Genomic DNA, 16,666 nt, shown 5'->3' on the forward strand with positions numbered 1-16,666 from the left:
CTTTAACAAGGAACTTCTCAGGCCTGACAGTCCTATTGGGCTGTGTCTTCCCACAGTTATTGACAAGACCGTTTACTAATTAACAAATTTCTGCAGATGGAGGCAGTGTGTTGCTGTCTAGCCCAGAGTACAAAGCAATCCTCCTTCCTTAGCCACCCCAGTGCTGGAAAAACAGGCATGGGGCACCAAGGCCAGGTTGGCTGCAGAATTCCTTAGCTGTAAAAGATAATACTGACAACAAAGCGATACAACCTGCCTCCTCCAGGAATATAAAAGTCTTAAGAAGTCTGTTTTATTCCTTCATTTTATTCCACTGCCTTTATCTGAAGTGACTCCCCTTTTTTATTTAGGGCAGTGTCTACTATTTCATTCCTTGCTAGTATACGCAGTCAGCAGGGGTTGGTTTTCAGATATGGTTCCTTGGGAGCTCGGTGTCACGTACCCCACTTTGCAAGAGGACAGGGTAAAAGAAAAGTCATCAACATGCAAAACCTGTCACCAGATGCCCTATTCTGACCAACTGCCTGGTCCGCCCGGCTGCTCAAGCGTTCCGCAGATTCTCAGGCGCCGCCTCCAGGTGTCAGTACAGGGATCGCGGAGGAGGGTGAGCTCACCCTAGAAACCGAAAGGCAGATGGTGAGGCCATGCGCGTCTGCGCAGCAGCATGAGGCCTTGCAGAGGGCAGTGGAAGTTTATCAAACCAGGGAACAAACCAGGGAAGCACCTCTTTGCCTTCTTTAAAAGGCTCCTCTGTCAGGGTTGCATGCAGCTCCAGAGCAGCACAGGGATTTCATGTGTCAAGCGTCTTCCCCAGTTCAGTTTCTGAGTCGCTGAAGCTGAACTCAGAGCTTTTTGGAAGCGTCAGGTACATCTTATCCGTCTTTCCGAACCTATCGGCACAGCAGGTACTAAGGTACGTGAAGGGCTTAGACTGCAGCGCTCGGCAAGAATTGAGCATGCTCCGTGCGGGGGGGCGGGGCTCCGGCCGGAAGCGTTCTCTCCCAGGCGGCATTTCTTTCCTGTGCGAGGCCGGGCTAGGGCTCCTGTCGCCTCTGGTCCTGCCTCTGGGTGAGTAGCGGGTTCCCGCGGGGCCGGGCCAGGTGCGTCCCCCATCCCTCCGGGTCCCCGAGGGCCCGGTGCTCACTTGGGGAGCCCAGCCCGGCAGTCACCCGTCCCCCCCCACCCGTCACACTTGAGCGCCACCCCGGCCCAGCCGGATCCAGCGGATTAACCTCCAAGGGCGTCCGGGGCCTCGCCTTGGCGCCTGGCCCGGCTCGAGCCCTCAAGTCTCGGCGCTGGCGGGAGACTTGGGCCGCTCGCAAGGACATCTCCTGTAGGCGGCCTGGTCACTGGAGGATTGGGGGCGCTCTGGGCGACCTCAGGACTGGGCTTGTGGGAAGGCGGCTGGAAAGAACCGGTCCGCTCGTGCGGGTCCTGCACCTCCCTCTTTGTGCAAAGGCGGAGGTGTTTCTTTAGGGCTGGCCATGCTTTCACAGAAGATGCTTGTGTTCACAATGACCTGTCCTCTACGCGGAGCCTGGCAGGCATTCATTGTCACAGGCTGCATCCGTAGGGCCTTGATAGTGACAGAACTAGGACTTTGAGATCATTCGTAGAATACTGCAGTGACTTAGGAAGAAAATATTGCAGTATAATAAACGTTAGTAAGTTGCTCAGAGATACGGCATCCACGCTGAAACGAGAGTTTAAAATGAAACGGTTTAAAATTGTATTTGTCTAAAGATAATAATGAATCATACCGGTTTTGTGGTGTTTCTTGGTTGTATACAGCAATGTGAATCTTTTTGCTAAAATTAGTGCTTATGCAAAATTGAAATGCATTCTCTACGTTTGCAGGTTTTAGTGTACACACTTTTGTAATGATAAGGAACTGTAATGACCTTATTTTGCCGGGATGTTTCAGTTTCATTTCAAGATTTTTGAAGTCACTTAAGAAGGTAGACATGCAGTAGTCTTTTTTTTTTTTTTAACAGCAAGTGGGCTGAGTCACTTGCTCTTTTTTTTTAATATTTATTTATTTATTATGTATACAATATTCTGTCTGTGTGTATGATTGCAGGCCAGAAGAGGGCACCAGGCATCATTACAGATGGTTATGAGCCACCATGTGGTTGCTGGGAATTGAACTCAGGACCTTTGGAAGAGCAGGCAATGCTCTTAACCTCTGAGCCATCTCTCCAGCCCCCTGCAGTAGTCTTTAATCTGCCTTGATTCATCGTTAATATTGGAGTAGGAAGAATTGTCTCTTGGCTGTTTTTTGGTAGGATTAAAAATTGTTACTGTCTTGATGACTTTAAGAAAATGTGCTTAGGAAACAACCCATATCCCTGATTTACCTTTGTAATTCAGCGACTACCCAGTAGATGGCAATTTCAATATGCCAATTTAAACTTCCATTTATTTATTTTGGAGGCACGGGTATTTTGTGTAGCTTAGGTTATTCTTGAGCCCTATGCAGCCCAGGTTAGCCTTGAACCTTAAATCTTCTTATAGCCTGAATGCTGAGATTCCCAGGCTTTTGCCACTGTACCCAGCTCTGACCAAAGCTTCTAAAAAACAAAACTTTTTTGGAATATCATGACTTCACAGATTAAGTTCACAAAGTTCTTATCCATCTATTGGACTATTATCAATTGCGTTTGCAGCTTTATTGGGATAAAGACAAAGAAAGTACAAATTTCAAGTCCTTTGAGAAGTTGTTGTGTGTCGTATTTTTGAAAGCCGTACTAATGTGTGGTTATTAATCTGTACTGAGATTTGTTACATGAGGCAATTATAATTTGGTGGCTAAGTTCCATTTTTTTCTTTAGTAATTAATATAGCTGGACTGTTATTTTTGAGTAATTCTATATTGGCCATTATTATATATTAAATGTAGTGGGCACTTTCTTATTGAATGAACTACTTACCATTCTAGGCCAAAGTTTCTTTATCCAAAATGAGGGCTTTCAGTTACTTGTTTAAATAATTATTGTGATTTTAATGTAATAACAAGAGTGTGAACACTGACTTGGAATGCTTTAGAAAAGTGCTGTTGGATGATTGAAAGAATAAGGAGGATTTTCTTTACTTCACAGCTATAAACAAATATTAGAGCTACTCCAGAGGAAGCCGATGAGAAGCATTTTCACTTAGCAATAGTAAGAAAAGTGTTTTAGCGCTAGAAGGAACATAAAGAATAGTCTTTGCAATACCCAATTAGCAGTCTAGATTCTGGTTCATTTATTTCTACTGAGTTAATATGTATGTGTATTCTTTTCTTCTCCCCTCTTTCAGCACTTGTCAAGGCTTAATGACATTATTGGACCCCGATATCCTATCTTCTAATGTGATAGTCACGTCCTACCTGCTAAACTTATTTTGTGAAGGTACTGTCCTTGACACTGAAGTGCATTCCTGCTGTGAACCTTGATTGTTGTAGTTGCTCAGAGCTGTGCCATATTTAAAAGTAGTCACATCACCTCCCTTCCCTTGTTCGTGGGCTGTGTTCTTTTGTTTGTGATAAGGCTTTTTTTTTTTTCCTTTTTTTTTTTTCTTTTTTTATTTGAGACAGGGTTTTTTGTGTAACAGCTCTGGCTGTCCTGGAACTCACTTTGTAGACCAGATTGGCCTCAAACTCACAAAGATTCACCTGTCTCTGCTTTCCAAACGCTGGGATTAAAGGGATGTACTACCGCTGCCCAGCTGTGATAGGGTCTTCTGTGTAACCTATTGTTTATGGAGACAGGATCTCACTGTAGTCCAAGCTGTCCTACAGCTCAGTCTGTCCTCCTGACAGGCCTCTAACTCATGGCCGTCTGCCTCAGCCTTCCAAGTACAGGGATTACATGCATGAGCCATACCCAGATCTTCCTTTTGTTTTCATGTCACATATAGTCAGTCCATTATCCTCTCTTGCTCCCTGCTTCACCCTTCCCTTTAGACCAGCAGTCTCATCCTTCCTAATGTGACCCTTTAATACAATTTCTCATGTTGTGGTGACTGCCAATCATAAAATAATTTTGCTATTGTCATGAATCGTAATGTAAACACCTGATATGCAGGATGTCTGGTATGTGGCCCCCAAAGGGTCGAGACCACTACTTTAGACCTTTTCCTTTCGTCTCATTGTCCCTTTGTGCTTACATTCCCTACTTTTATGCATGTGTGCATTTCTAAATTTAAATTTGTTTATTATTTATTTATTTAGACAGGGTTTCTCCTTGTAGTTCTGGCTGTCCTAAAACACTTTGTAGACCAGGCTAGCCTTGAACTTACAAAAATCCACCTCTCTCTGCCTCCTGCATGTTGCGATTAAAGGTATGCACCACCACCAACACCAGCCTATAATTTAAATATAGATTTCTGAGAGAACATGCAAAATTGGTCTTTCTGATCCTGCTTATTTACTTATTATAATGACCTCCAGTTTCCATTAATTTTCATGAAAATGTAATTGGTTCTTCTTTCTAGCTCACTAAAACCCCATACTTTCTATCTATTCTTCTGTTGTTGGACATCTAGGCTAATTTTTATCTTGGCTATTGTGAGTGGTTTAGCAAAAAGCAAGAGTGTGCAAGTATCTGCTGGTGTACTTATAATTCTTTGGATGTGTGGTGTAGTGGTGTAGTTATCTCCATACCGATTTTTGTAGGGATTGCAGCAACTCTCATACCCACTAGTACTGTCTAGATATGATGCCTGCTTCCACATATACTCACTAACATTTGTTGTTTTTTTGACGTTAGCCATTCTGATGGGGGTGTGATGGAATGTCAAGGCGGTTTTCATTTGCATTTCTTTGGTGGCTAAAAATGTTGAACACTTTAAAATATTTATTGTTCATTTGTATTTACTCCTTTGAGAACCGGCTAGTCAACTCGTTAGGCTATCATTTAGTGATTGGGTATTTGTGTTTTTAAGTTTTTTAATGCTTTATATATTCTAAGTATTAATCACTTGCCAAAGGTACAGTTTGCTGTAGTTGGACTTTCTTGTCCCGCCAGCTCACAAATAACTACATGGAGACTTATTATTTATTATGAAAGCTTGCCCTTTAGCTTAGATTTGACCCAACTTAAATTAACCCGTTTCTATTCATCTGCATTCTGTTATGTGACTTTTACTTCTCCTTAATTCTGTATGTCCCATTCCGTTTTAGTCTGTTTTCCTCTTCCAGTCCTCTCCCGCAAGTTCCGCCTGTCCTGCCTACCCATTGGCTGTTTGACTTTTTGTTACACCAATAACAGCAATACATCTTCACAGTGTATAAGTATCCCACAACAGTTTGCATTTTTCCCCAGCAAATACTGTAACTCCTGTACCCTAAGCTGAAGACCAAACCCAGGATCTTTCACTTGATAGGCTGAATCCCCAGACAGCCAAACTCTAATTTTCTTGGTTTAAAATTTTTGAAAGTTCTTGCTTCATATTTACTTTGTTGTTGGAAGCAAAGAATTACTCAAAGAATTTAATGCCACTTATTAATTAAGAAACTGCATATTTAGCTGTGTGAGTTTGAGGCCAGCCTGGTTTACAGAGCTAGTTCCAGGACAGCCAGGGCTACACAGACAAACTCTGTCTCAAGAAACAAAAATAAACAAAAACAATGCATATTTAGATTTGAACACGTTTTAAAATCCTTAAACATAAGTATGTGAGACAAACGAGTCAGTTTGTAGTTAGATTTCACTCTCAAAAAAACGACTTGGTATTTGTTATGCATAATATAGAATTTTTTGTTTGTTTGTTTTCGAAACAGGGTTTCTCTGTAGCTTTGGAGCCTGTCCTGGAACTAACTTTGTAGACCAGGCTGGCCTCGAACTCACAGAGATCCGCCTGCCTCTGGGGTTAAAGGCGTGCACCACCACCGCCCGGCACATAATAGAATAAATTTATAGTCTTGTATTAGTAAAACTCTTGTTAGCCTCCTTTTCTGCAGTTGGATTAATATTAAAATCATTGTTTTCCAGGTTCTCTGAAACATCTAATAGCTAAGAGTAATATAATATAATATCTCCACTATACTTTTTTTTTTCTTGAGACGGTTTCTCTGTGTAGTTCTGACTGTCCTGGAATTTACTCTTGTAGACCAGGCTAGCACTGAACTCACAGAGCTCTGCCTCTGCCTCCTGAGTGCTGGCTTTAAAGGTGTGTGTTATCATGCCAGAGTTCCACTGTACTTGTAAAAAAAGTATTCGTCCTCCAACTAAACCTGCATCTAATCTACTACAGTTTCCAAGGGAAGCTTTTAATGTGTTTGTTTACTTAACATTTAAAAAGATGATTCTCCTTCAAATAAGACACTTAAACAAAAAGCAATGTTTTATTTTGACCAGAAGTTAGTTTTTTTTATTTAGTTCAATCTACTTTCTCTCCCAATTTTAACAAATATTGTTATTTCCTAGTGACTTTTCTCTCTCTTTCTCTTTTTAAGGTTTACAGTCAAGATGGTACATGCTGAAGCCTTTTCTCGTCCATTGAGTCGGAACGAAGTTGTTGGTTTAATTTTCCGTTTAACAATATTTGGTGCAGTAACATACTTTACTATCAAATGGATGGTAGATGCAATCGACCCAACCAGAAAGCAGAAAGTAGAAGCGCAGAAACAGGTACAATTGATGGCAGGGTATGAAGGTCATGTCTCCTGTTAGCAAATATTTTTACCCAAGCTAAGTTTATAAATATAAAACTTGCCTAAAAATTCATTAATATGTCTTTTTAATATTAATCCTAAAAGTCTTTTTTACTCTGTAAATAAACATCAAAAAGAAAAATGATGAATGAAAATATAGGAGTTTGTTGTTTTGTTTTTGTCTGCATTGCTTTTTTCTTCTTCTCTCCTTTTATTGAAAGTAGTTTTTGTTTTTCCCTCATATAATAAGTCCTGATTACAGTTTTCCCTCTCTCTACTGCCAATTCCTCCCTACCTTTTCTCCTATCTGGATCTTCTCCCTTTCTCTTTCATTAGAAAACAAACAGGCTTCCAAGGAATCACAATAAAATAAAATAGGATATAAAACAAAAACTAACACACTGAAATTGGACAAAACAAATAGAAGGAAAAGAGTCCAAGAGAAGACACAAGAATTAGAGACCAACTTGTTCACATACTCAGGAATCCCATAAAAACGTTAAACTGGAAGCTATAATAATATATATGCAGAGGACCTGGTGCAGACCTGTGCAGGCCTCAGTCTCTGAGTTCATACAAGTTGTTATCTTGTGGCTTTAGAGCAGCAGTTCTCAATCTATGGTTTGCAACCCAAGTGCACATGACTCTTACAGGGGTCGCTTATCAGAAATCCTGCATATCAGATATTTACATCACAGTTGATAACAATACTCAGCATTAGGAAGGTTGAGAACTGATTTAGTTTTTTTTTTTTTTTTTTGGATTTTTTCGAGACAGGGTTTCTCTATGGCTTTGGAGCCTGTCCTGGAACTAGCTTTGTAGACCAGGCTGGCCTCGAACTCACAGAGATACGCCTGTCTCTGCCTCCCGAGTGCTGGGATTAAAGGTGTGTGCCACCACCGCCCGGCTGATTTAGTTTTCTTAGTGTCCTCTCTTCCGTGAGGTTTTCTGATCCCTGAAGGGAGGGATTTGTTGGAGACACCCATTTAGGGCTGAGCGTTCAAGTCTCTGCATAAAATCTGTCTGTGGGTCTCTGTATTTGTTCCCATCTGCTGCAGGAACAAAGCAGTGTGTTGCTAGGAGTCGTTTTATTGTAAGGTGTCTTTGTTTTTGAAGAACAGTAGTATTTATTTTTAGTCTAAGTCCCTGGGCTACCTAGTATCAAGTTCTTGGTCACCCAAGCCCCCAGCAGTGTTCAGTGTGACTTCCATCTTATGGAGTGAGCCTTAAGTCATATCAGATATTGGTTAGTTACTCCCACAAGATTTTTGCCACTATTACCCTAGCTTTAGGGCCCAGAATATCTTGCATAGAGGATATCATTGTAGATCATGGCTTTAGCTGGGTTGGTGTTTATGTTCCACATTTGGTAGATGCTGAGTACCTTCCTGTACCAGAGATGCTAGAATGTAGAGATGAAGGCTCTGTGTAGTCACCAGCCTGACCTCTCCATGGACAATGAGTTGTGTAAGCTTTGTCTTCAGCAATGGAGCCTTTCTGTCAGTTTGTGGAGAACAACCTGTAGTCTTGGCAACAGCACGGGTTTAGGGATTCCCATGGGACCCCTTTGGCCAACTACTCTGTTAGATGTAACTCAATCCTGATATTGGAAGCTTCATTTGTAACAAGAGATGTTTAATTGGAGCTCCCCCTCCCATTATTTGGTGATTTCATTTAGATCACTTTCATATATATGTATTTTAGTAGGTTTCTATTGTACTAGGTTTTAATACTGTCCCTCACATGACCCTTAATTTTATCTGTCACTCCCTGTATTTCCTCCCTTTTCCATCTCCATTTGATTCTCCCAGGCCCCTATCCTCCAAATCCATCCGTCACTATCTAGTCTATTTCCTGATCTTAGGGAGATCCATCTGTTCCACCAGTCCTTTACTCTTTACCTGACCTCTGTGGTCCTATGGTTTGTAGCTTATTTATCATTGACTTAATAGCTAATGTCCACATATAAGTGAATATATTATATCATGTTTGTCTTTCTGGGTCTTGGATATCTCAGGATGATTTTTTTAAAGCTATATTCATTTGCCAGAAAATTGCATGATTTCTTTCTTTATTCCTTCCTTCCTGTTTTTAATACTTAAAGTTTGAAATTAAAGAGCCAGTATAGTTGAGCTCTTGTGAGACTCTTCTTTTGGGTACAATATAGGGGTTGTTTTGTTGTTTGAATTTTTTCAAGACATGTAGCCTGTTTGATCTGGAACTCACTGTGTAAACCATGCTGGCCTGGAACTCATAGAGATCCTCCTTCCTCCCAAATGCTGATACTAAAGCTATGTGCCAACATGCTTGGGTGCTATGTTGCCAAATTAATTTGAAAAAAAAATTAATTTGATTGTGTACCTTAATGTAACAGTGTAACTCTTCCCCATCCCTCCTCTCCCTCACACACCCTCAAATCATGGAAATCAGTGTAACTCTCAGGTCAGGATTTGGTAAATTTTTATCATTTTAGCATTTTTTGGTAACAGGGTTTTCATTTCATTATATTTTTTTGAAGATTTATTTTTATTTGTGTAAGTGGATATTACATGAATATAGGTTCCTATGGTAGTTAGAAGAGTGTGGCAGATTCCCCAGAACTACTGTTAGATTTTATATATATATATATATTTATATAGTATCTTACAATAACTGCTATGTTATTGTAAATAAGTGTAAGAAAAACAAAAAATACTTGTCTCTGATAATATCAGTTGTAGTATAGTAAGCAGTTCATGTTAGTTGTGTAGTGATCAGTGAAAACACACTGGTTTTTAGAGAAAGGGACATCAGTGATTTAGGCGATTGAGTATGACTTCATAGAGAGTTTGGTCACAAGGCTAGGCAAGGAAACGGTTAAATAGAAAGAACATGAACCCAGTCCTAAGGCAGATAGGACTGACAGGGCCAGAGAAGAAATACCGAGGAGTCTAGTTAGGTTGGAGGAGAGACTTTATGTAGTTGACTGTAGTGGGACCTACAGGGGAAGGTAAGGACTGTATACAATCAGGGAGCATAGCTGTAATCTTTTTTCTTCATTCCCTTTCTTTTTTGGTGAGTGAATTAAAGCTTTAAGCAAAACCCAGAGCATTTTAGAAGTCCATCATCAACTGAAAGGAAGCCATGCATTTTGCTTCTAGGATTATTCTGTTTATCATAGTAACAGTATCACAGTGAAAAACATGATGGAATTTGCTTGACTAAGGGCTATGGCTTTTCTTCATTCCCTCTACTTTCCTCCATATATTCCTGGCTAACTCTGCAAATAACGCTATTGACCAATTAAAGACATGTGTATAGGCAATAGTAAACCTTTAACTATATTAAATATGTTCGAATTGCTGGATAATATGCAATGCAGTTCTTTTAGGATGATTCACCTTAGAGTAGTGTGTAAGAAGAATTGGAAGTAGGAGAGGCTAGAAACAAGAACTTTTATACAGAAGTCCTGGCAAAGAGCTAGAATAAGAAAGTTGGGTGGTAGTGGTGCACGCCCTTAATCCCAGCAGTTGGAAGGCGGAAGCAAGTGGACTCTTGAGTTTGAGGTCAGCCTGGTCTACAGAGTGAGCTCCAGGACAGTCAGGGCTGCACAGAGAAACCCTGTCTCAAGAAAACAAGCAAAACAAAAAGAGTGGTGATTTGAATGGGAATGTAGATATTCTACCTTTCAGCTACCATTGAGGTGGTGATTTGAATGAGAATGGCCTCCATATACTCACGTTTGAATACCTGGTCCCCATTGGTGGGACAGTTAGGGGAGGATTAAGAAGTGTGTCCTTGTTGGAGGAGGTGCTTCACTGCTTTGTGTATTAATATGTAAGCTCCCAGTTGTTGTTGCCATCATGCCTTGGTTTATTATCATGATAAATCATACCTCTGAGATCATTCTGAGTTCATCCATTTACTGTGTTTTGGCATGTTTAGTACAATCAGAAAATGTTCACCATTGTTTTAATTTTAACTGAAAATTTGGCATTGCTAGAACTATTTTAAGCTATTTTACCTTTCTTCAAGATTATACTTGTATGTTATTTTAAGTTATTTTTATTGTCATTAGTTGCTCGGATCTTTGTTGTTAAAAGGACAGCATCTCAAATCAATTTAAAAGTACATAATATGGAGCTGGAGAGATGACTCAGCGGTTAAGATCATGCTGTTCTTCTAGAGGTCCTGAGTTCAAATCTCAGCAACCAACACAGTGGCTCATAACTGTCTAACGTGGGATCTGAAGCTCTCTTCTAGCATAAAGTCATACATGCAGATAGAACATTCATCCATAAAATAAATCTTAAAAAATTAAAGTACATATGTTCAAACACTTGTGTTTGAACCTTGATAAGTTCAAGGAAGTTGGATATCCATTTCAGGTACTTTATTAGCTTAAGGAAATAAGTTCAGTTGTCTGTTGTTTGGTATTAATTCATTGGACTTTTATATTGACAACTTACCTGTAACCACCGTACTCCTACTGGGAAAGAAAATCAACTACCCTGAGGTCTTTTGGGAGCCAAGAGAGATTGAACTGATCTCTCAATCATATGTCCTATTCTCTCTCTCTCTCTCTCTCTCTCTCTCTCTCTCTCTCTCTCTCTCTCACACACACACACACACACACACACACACCCCTGCTCTTAGGCCCATCTGCCTGATCTACGAGTTTACAGACATTATTGTACCCAGCTCCCAATCCTCAACCTTCCAAGTTCTGAGAGTCTTTTTACCCATGCCTGTCCAGCTTTTATTTCTCTCTCTCTTTTTTTTTTTTTGGTTTTTTGAGACAGGGTTTCTCTGTGGCTTTGGAGCCTGTCCTGGAACTAGCTCCGTAGACCAGGCTGGTCTCGAACTCACAGAGATCCGCCTGCCTCTGCCTCCCGAGTGCTGGGATTAAAGGCGTGCGCCACCATCGCCCGGCTAGCTTTTATTTCTCAAAAGCTGGTTAAATTTTGTTGATTTCAGTAGACTGGACGGACCCTCAGTTTTTAGTTTTTGGTTTTTTTGAACCCAAAATTCACAAGGGGTCTAGAGTATCTCTGGAAAGTATTATGTTTTCTGTTCATTGCTGTTCATAATTCTTACCTGTTTTAAAGTGTCAGTGTCTAAATATCAAATCAAAGGTTGCTTGTTTTTTTTTCTAGGCAGAAAAACTGATGAAGCAAATTGGTGTGAAAAATGTGAAGCTTTCTGAATATGAAATGAGTATTGCTGCTCATCTAGTGGACCCTCTTAATATGCATGTATGTAACTTTAATCTTACTTGTTTACTCTTACTTTGTTTTTTTTTTTTTTTTTTTTTTTTTGGTTTGGCAGCCTATGTCAAAGATCTGGAAGAACATGACTAATTTCAGTGAGTCCCTAAGAGGGGTCAAGAACAACTGAGCATGTTGCACACACAGATGTGGTTCATGCATGAGATAGACAAAGACAGAGCAACAGTAGCCAAAAAAGAGTGGAACCGAGCCTGGAGAAAGCCAGGCCCACTTTTCTAAGAGTGTTTTCTAGTGCTAACACAAGACCATGTCCATTATTGTATTAAGCTGTGGCTACATGTGCTGTGTCACCACCAGAAAGGTTACTGGAGACATAACCCTGTGTTTTTATTGGGTTCTGTTCAAATAGATTCCTTTTTCTTTTCCATATGTGTATCAAAATTCTGTACTCCTACAAGGAAAAGAGGTATTCTCCATAAACCATATTGTTAATGCAGTTTGGGAGCACTGAGCTGTTTTTATCAAGGAATGATAAAAAAATTTCCCCAAATATAAGTTTCCCGGTAGTAGCCAAGGATCATCTTGTTAAGGATACTGTCTCAACCCTGCTGTGTTAACTCTGCACACAAGGTTTAATGAAACGAGCATAGTATATGAGATGTCTTTAATCATGTGGTCATATATTGTAGTTTAGTTTAGATTTCCTTTTTTTTTAAATGGTAAACAACATAGGATCCTGAACACCAGGTTCCAAGAGCTCAGGGCCTCTGCAGGTGATTTCTTGTTTCAGATCCCTCATGTATTGTCCTCAAAGACAATAGATAATAGTATTTCTTTACCTACTTGGTAAATTTTTTGAGGATCAGATTACTATAATTATAAATTCCAGGTTACTGTATAAATATAGCAACAGATACACAAAATATTCTTATCTAACATATTAATGCTATGTTGGTATAGATATAGAATGAAATATGATAGCTGCATCTCTAAGTCTAGAAAATAAAATATCTGTCTTTTAATATGTGTATATGCAGAGATATATTCATACCCTAGAATTAAGCCCCTACATTATTTTTACTGAGGAATTTATAGTATCAATATTTTGTGGGGAGAGGGAGCAATTGTATCTTTTTTTGTGTAGAACTTGACTGACATGGAACTCAATCTGTAGACTAGACTAGCTTCAGACTCAGATATCTACCTGCTTCTGCTTCCCAAGTGCTGGGATTAATGACTTAGGAGATTTTTCTATACTATTTCAAAAATACATATACACCTACTTATGACTTACTAAGACTCTTCCTATTTTTGGCAGTTTTGTTTACTTATTTTTTTGTATGTGTGTGTATATGGTGTGAGTTCGTGTGCCTTTGCATGTGTATGCGAACGTGAATATAAACGTATGTGTGTATACATGGATGTGGAGGTCAGCTTGACATCAGGTGGCTTTAATCACTTTCTGCTTTACTTATTGAGACAAAGGTATTTTGCTAGATCCAATGCATTTGGGTCTGACTACGTCTGTCTAGCCAGCTTTTCCCCAGAAGCCTCTGCCTCCTAACTGCTAGGATTACAGGTGGCTGCTATGCCACCTGCCTTTATGTGGATTCTAGGGACTTGAATTCCTGTTCTCATGCTTGTAGGGCAAGTATTTTTTTTCTTGTCATCTTCCCCAGCTCTACCGTTGTACTTTTCATAATAAAAACTGCAAGTTCAATTTGGTGGGTATACATCTTAGTTCTAAAACTAATTCCTGTCTTATTTCACAATGAATGTAATTACAATTACATTCACAGTGAATTCTTCCCTGGTAGGCAGTGCTAAATTATTTTAAGTTTGTTCTTCAGCCTCTTTCTTTTGGGGTGGAGGGTGTTTTGAGACATGTACGGTCCCAGCTGTCCTGGAGCTCACTTACGTATACCAGGCTGACCTGTCTCTCCTGAGTTCTGAGATTAAAGGTGTGATCACCATTGCCTGGCTGTTCTCAGTTTTTTGTTTTTTGTTTTTTTTTTTAATATCAGAGTGTTTCTTTCTCATGAGTGGAACGAGTTTACCTTATTCAATCCTTACAGGTTTTGCATGTGTGTGCTTTTTGTTTTCCTGTTGCTGGAATCGTAATTGTTGGAATTGCTGGAATAGTTCCTTGTCTTCCTAGGCAAGGTCTCCTACTCTTCAGTTATGCTCCCAACCTTGGTGTTTTTTTCAGTAATTACTAAAGAAATTACTAAATTCTTTTTTTTTTCAGCATCATAGAGTTTGCTTCTGTGAAAAGTTTTTATTCATTTTTATCTACAGCTTTAGCTTTTTATTCTCATGTATTATTAAATTATAAAATACTTTGCCATTGGGAGGTGTGTGTGTGTGTGTGGAGGGGCATGTGTGTGCTCACATGTATATAAGTTGTGAAATTCACGTTGACTTTAACTTTTGCCAGGTTACTTGGAGTGATATAGCAGGTTTAGATGATGTCATTACAGATCTGAAAGACACAGTCATCTTACCTATCAAAAAGAAGCATTTGTTTGAGAATTCCAGGCTTCTGCAGCCTCCAAAAGGTATGGTTAGTATATGTATTTGCCTAAGCATTAAGAGGCTAGAAATCATTGGGAATTTTTGTCTTAAGGGAATGGTTTCCATGAAATCAGATTCTTTTTTTTTTTTTTTAAATGTTTGTTTATTTATTATGTATACAATATTCTTTCTGTGTGTATGCCTGAAGGCCAGAAGAGGGCACCAGACCTCATTACAGATGGTTGTGAGCCACCATGTAGTTGCTGGGAATTGAACTCAGTACCTTTGGAAGAGCAGGCAATGCTCTTAACCGCTGAGCCATCTCTCCAGCCCCCGAAATCAGATTCTTAATAGAATGCTGAGATCTTTTATAAAGAATTTTAAAATATTCACTCATTCTTTCACTTCTAGAATTTTGGTGAATTCTACTTTGTATAATATAAGTGTATAATAATTCCTTTATTTGAAATGCTTGTCTACTACATGTAAGTAAATTGAAATTTGAGAAATTAAATCTTTAAAAAAAATTTTCAAAAATCAAAATTTTCTTTTGGTTTTGTTTCAAGCAAAGCCAGCATCTTGTTGGTTCACAATTCTAGTGATTTTATTTTTTTCTTTTAGTGATCTGTTTTTAGATGATAGTGCTTCTTATAAGCATTTGCACGATGAGCTGGAAATACTGACCTTTATATTGAGATTAAATACTCTGAGGCAGTGTCTTCATTTGTGGTTTCATTTTGGGGACTGCATCACTTAAGGAGTTGGGAATGCATCTGACTACATCTTCAGATCCTTCTATTTTTATTCATGTAACTTTAATTATAATTAAGCTTTGTTAAAGGTAATTCAAATAATTCAAGATAACTTTCAGAAAGAAAAGTTGAGTTGAACGTGGTGACTCATGCTTGTTTTTACAGCACTTAGGAGGTTGAGACAGGAGAATTTTGAAGTCAAGGCTAGACTAGGCTACAGAGCTAGACACAATCAGAAAAACTAAAGCAGAAATTTAAGTTAACAACTAATAAGGTAATATATTTGTCACTACTGAAGAATATCTCAAATTTGGATTTGTTTGTTTGTACATGTTATTCCTTAACCTAAATCCTTTAGTTGCTTGAAACATTTAACCATGCAAAGTCTTCATTAAAAGAAGGTCATCTTAGTTGATCCTATGTAAGTTTAGCTGTATGTGGTAATACATGCCTATAATCCCAGCATCAGAGGAAGAGGCTGTTTAGGGGGGAAAGGCACAGCGATTAATCTTCAGAAAGGGGTATGAATTTTTAAGCTTTTATAAAACAAAACATCTTTTGATTTGTTGCATCTTTTTTGGAGGTATCATATTAGTTCAGGAAATCTGAAAAGTTTGCACAATGTCTCATTAGCGTACAGAACTGTCTATTACCCCTTATATAGTCAATACCGTGGGGACTACTTGAGCGAAGAGTGGAGAAGTACTACTTTGAATGGCCTTGTGAGATTCACTGCCAGTGTGAGGAGACCATTTGAGTTTTGTGAAATAGCATCCATACAGGAATGGAGAGTAAGGCATGTAATGGATAATTCCAGTGATAGCTCCCCAATACTATAAGACTGTAATACTGTAAGACTTAGGACCCTGGTCATGAAATGAGACATTGGCATCTCCTCACATGCCCCTGTCATAGCTCCATCTGCCAGAAGATTATGACTCTCAAGCTTTTATTACACACTTAATCCTTAGACATTAGTAGCTGCGTATTAAGAATACTAATTGTAATCCCTGATGAGAAATAATTGGAAAACTTTAATCTGCTAAGGATTATACAGCTATACCACAGGGGTAAAATTTTCAAAGTGATAAATGAATGCTTTGAAGCAAGTCAGATTCTTAAAAGTACTGTGTGTATTTGTGAAGTGATGGTGTAGCTGGAAGTGTATAAAATATAGGGGCTTTTATGTCAAAAAGCTTGCTGCTAGTTAGATTTGCATTCCACATTAAAATGTAGTCCTAAATGTATTTTCAGCTTTAAATGAAATGATATTACATTACTAGGCTCTATTGTTTTATGTGGTTAGATATTTTAAGCACCTACATGACTTAATTAAAAATTACAAAGAACCAGGCATGGTGATATGTCGTGCCTGAAGTTTCAGGACTCTAGAGGGTGAATATGAGACCAGCTTGCGCTACGTGTGTGCATAGCAAGACCTTTAAAAGGAAGAGATTGCTTGAAAATACTAACAATCACTGATGACAAAGCTTAAAGATTTAAAATTTTTAAATAGGCTTTTTGATAGCTTAGTTTAAAATGATTAAACTTGGGTTGGT

At 39.0% G+C, this 16,666-nt stretch overlaps 1 protein-coding gene across 4 annotated transcripts in view; it reads left to right on the plus strand.

Annotated features, from left to right (window-relative positions):
- Window positions 1-638: 638 nt before the first annotated feature.
- Atad1 (ATPase family AAA domain containing 1) overlaps window positions 639-16,666 on the plus strand; it is a 42,837-nt gene continuing 26,809 nt past the window's right edge. The window contains exons 1-5 of one of the 4 annotated variants that reach the window (XM_057779784.1): window positions 639-913; window positions 3,298-3,389; window positions 6,437-6,611; window positions 11,770-11,868; window positions 14,279-14,399. In XM_057779784.1, coding sequence (XP_057635767.1) covers window positions 6,450-6,611; window positions 11,770-11,868; window positions 14,279-14,399 — 382 coding nt within the window. In that variant the 5' untranslated portion in view covers window positions 639-913; window positions 3,298-3,389; window positions 6,437-6,449. The other 3 variants (XM_057779783.1, XM_057779785.1, XM_057779786.1) reach the window with 3 other exon arrangements.

The sequence above is a fragment of the Chionomys nivalis genome, chromosome 8 (genome assembly GCF_950005125.1).
Source record: "Chionomys nivalis chromosome 8, mChiNiv1.1, whole genome shotgun sequence".
NCBI lineage: Eukaryota > Metazoa > Chordata > Mammalia > Rodentia > Cricetidae > Chionomys > Chionomys nivalis.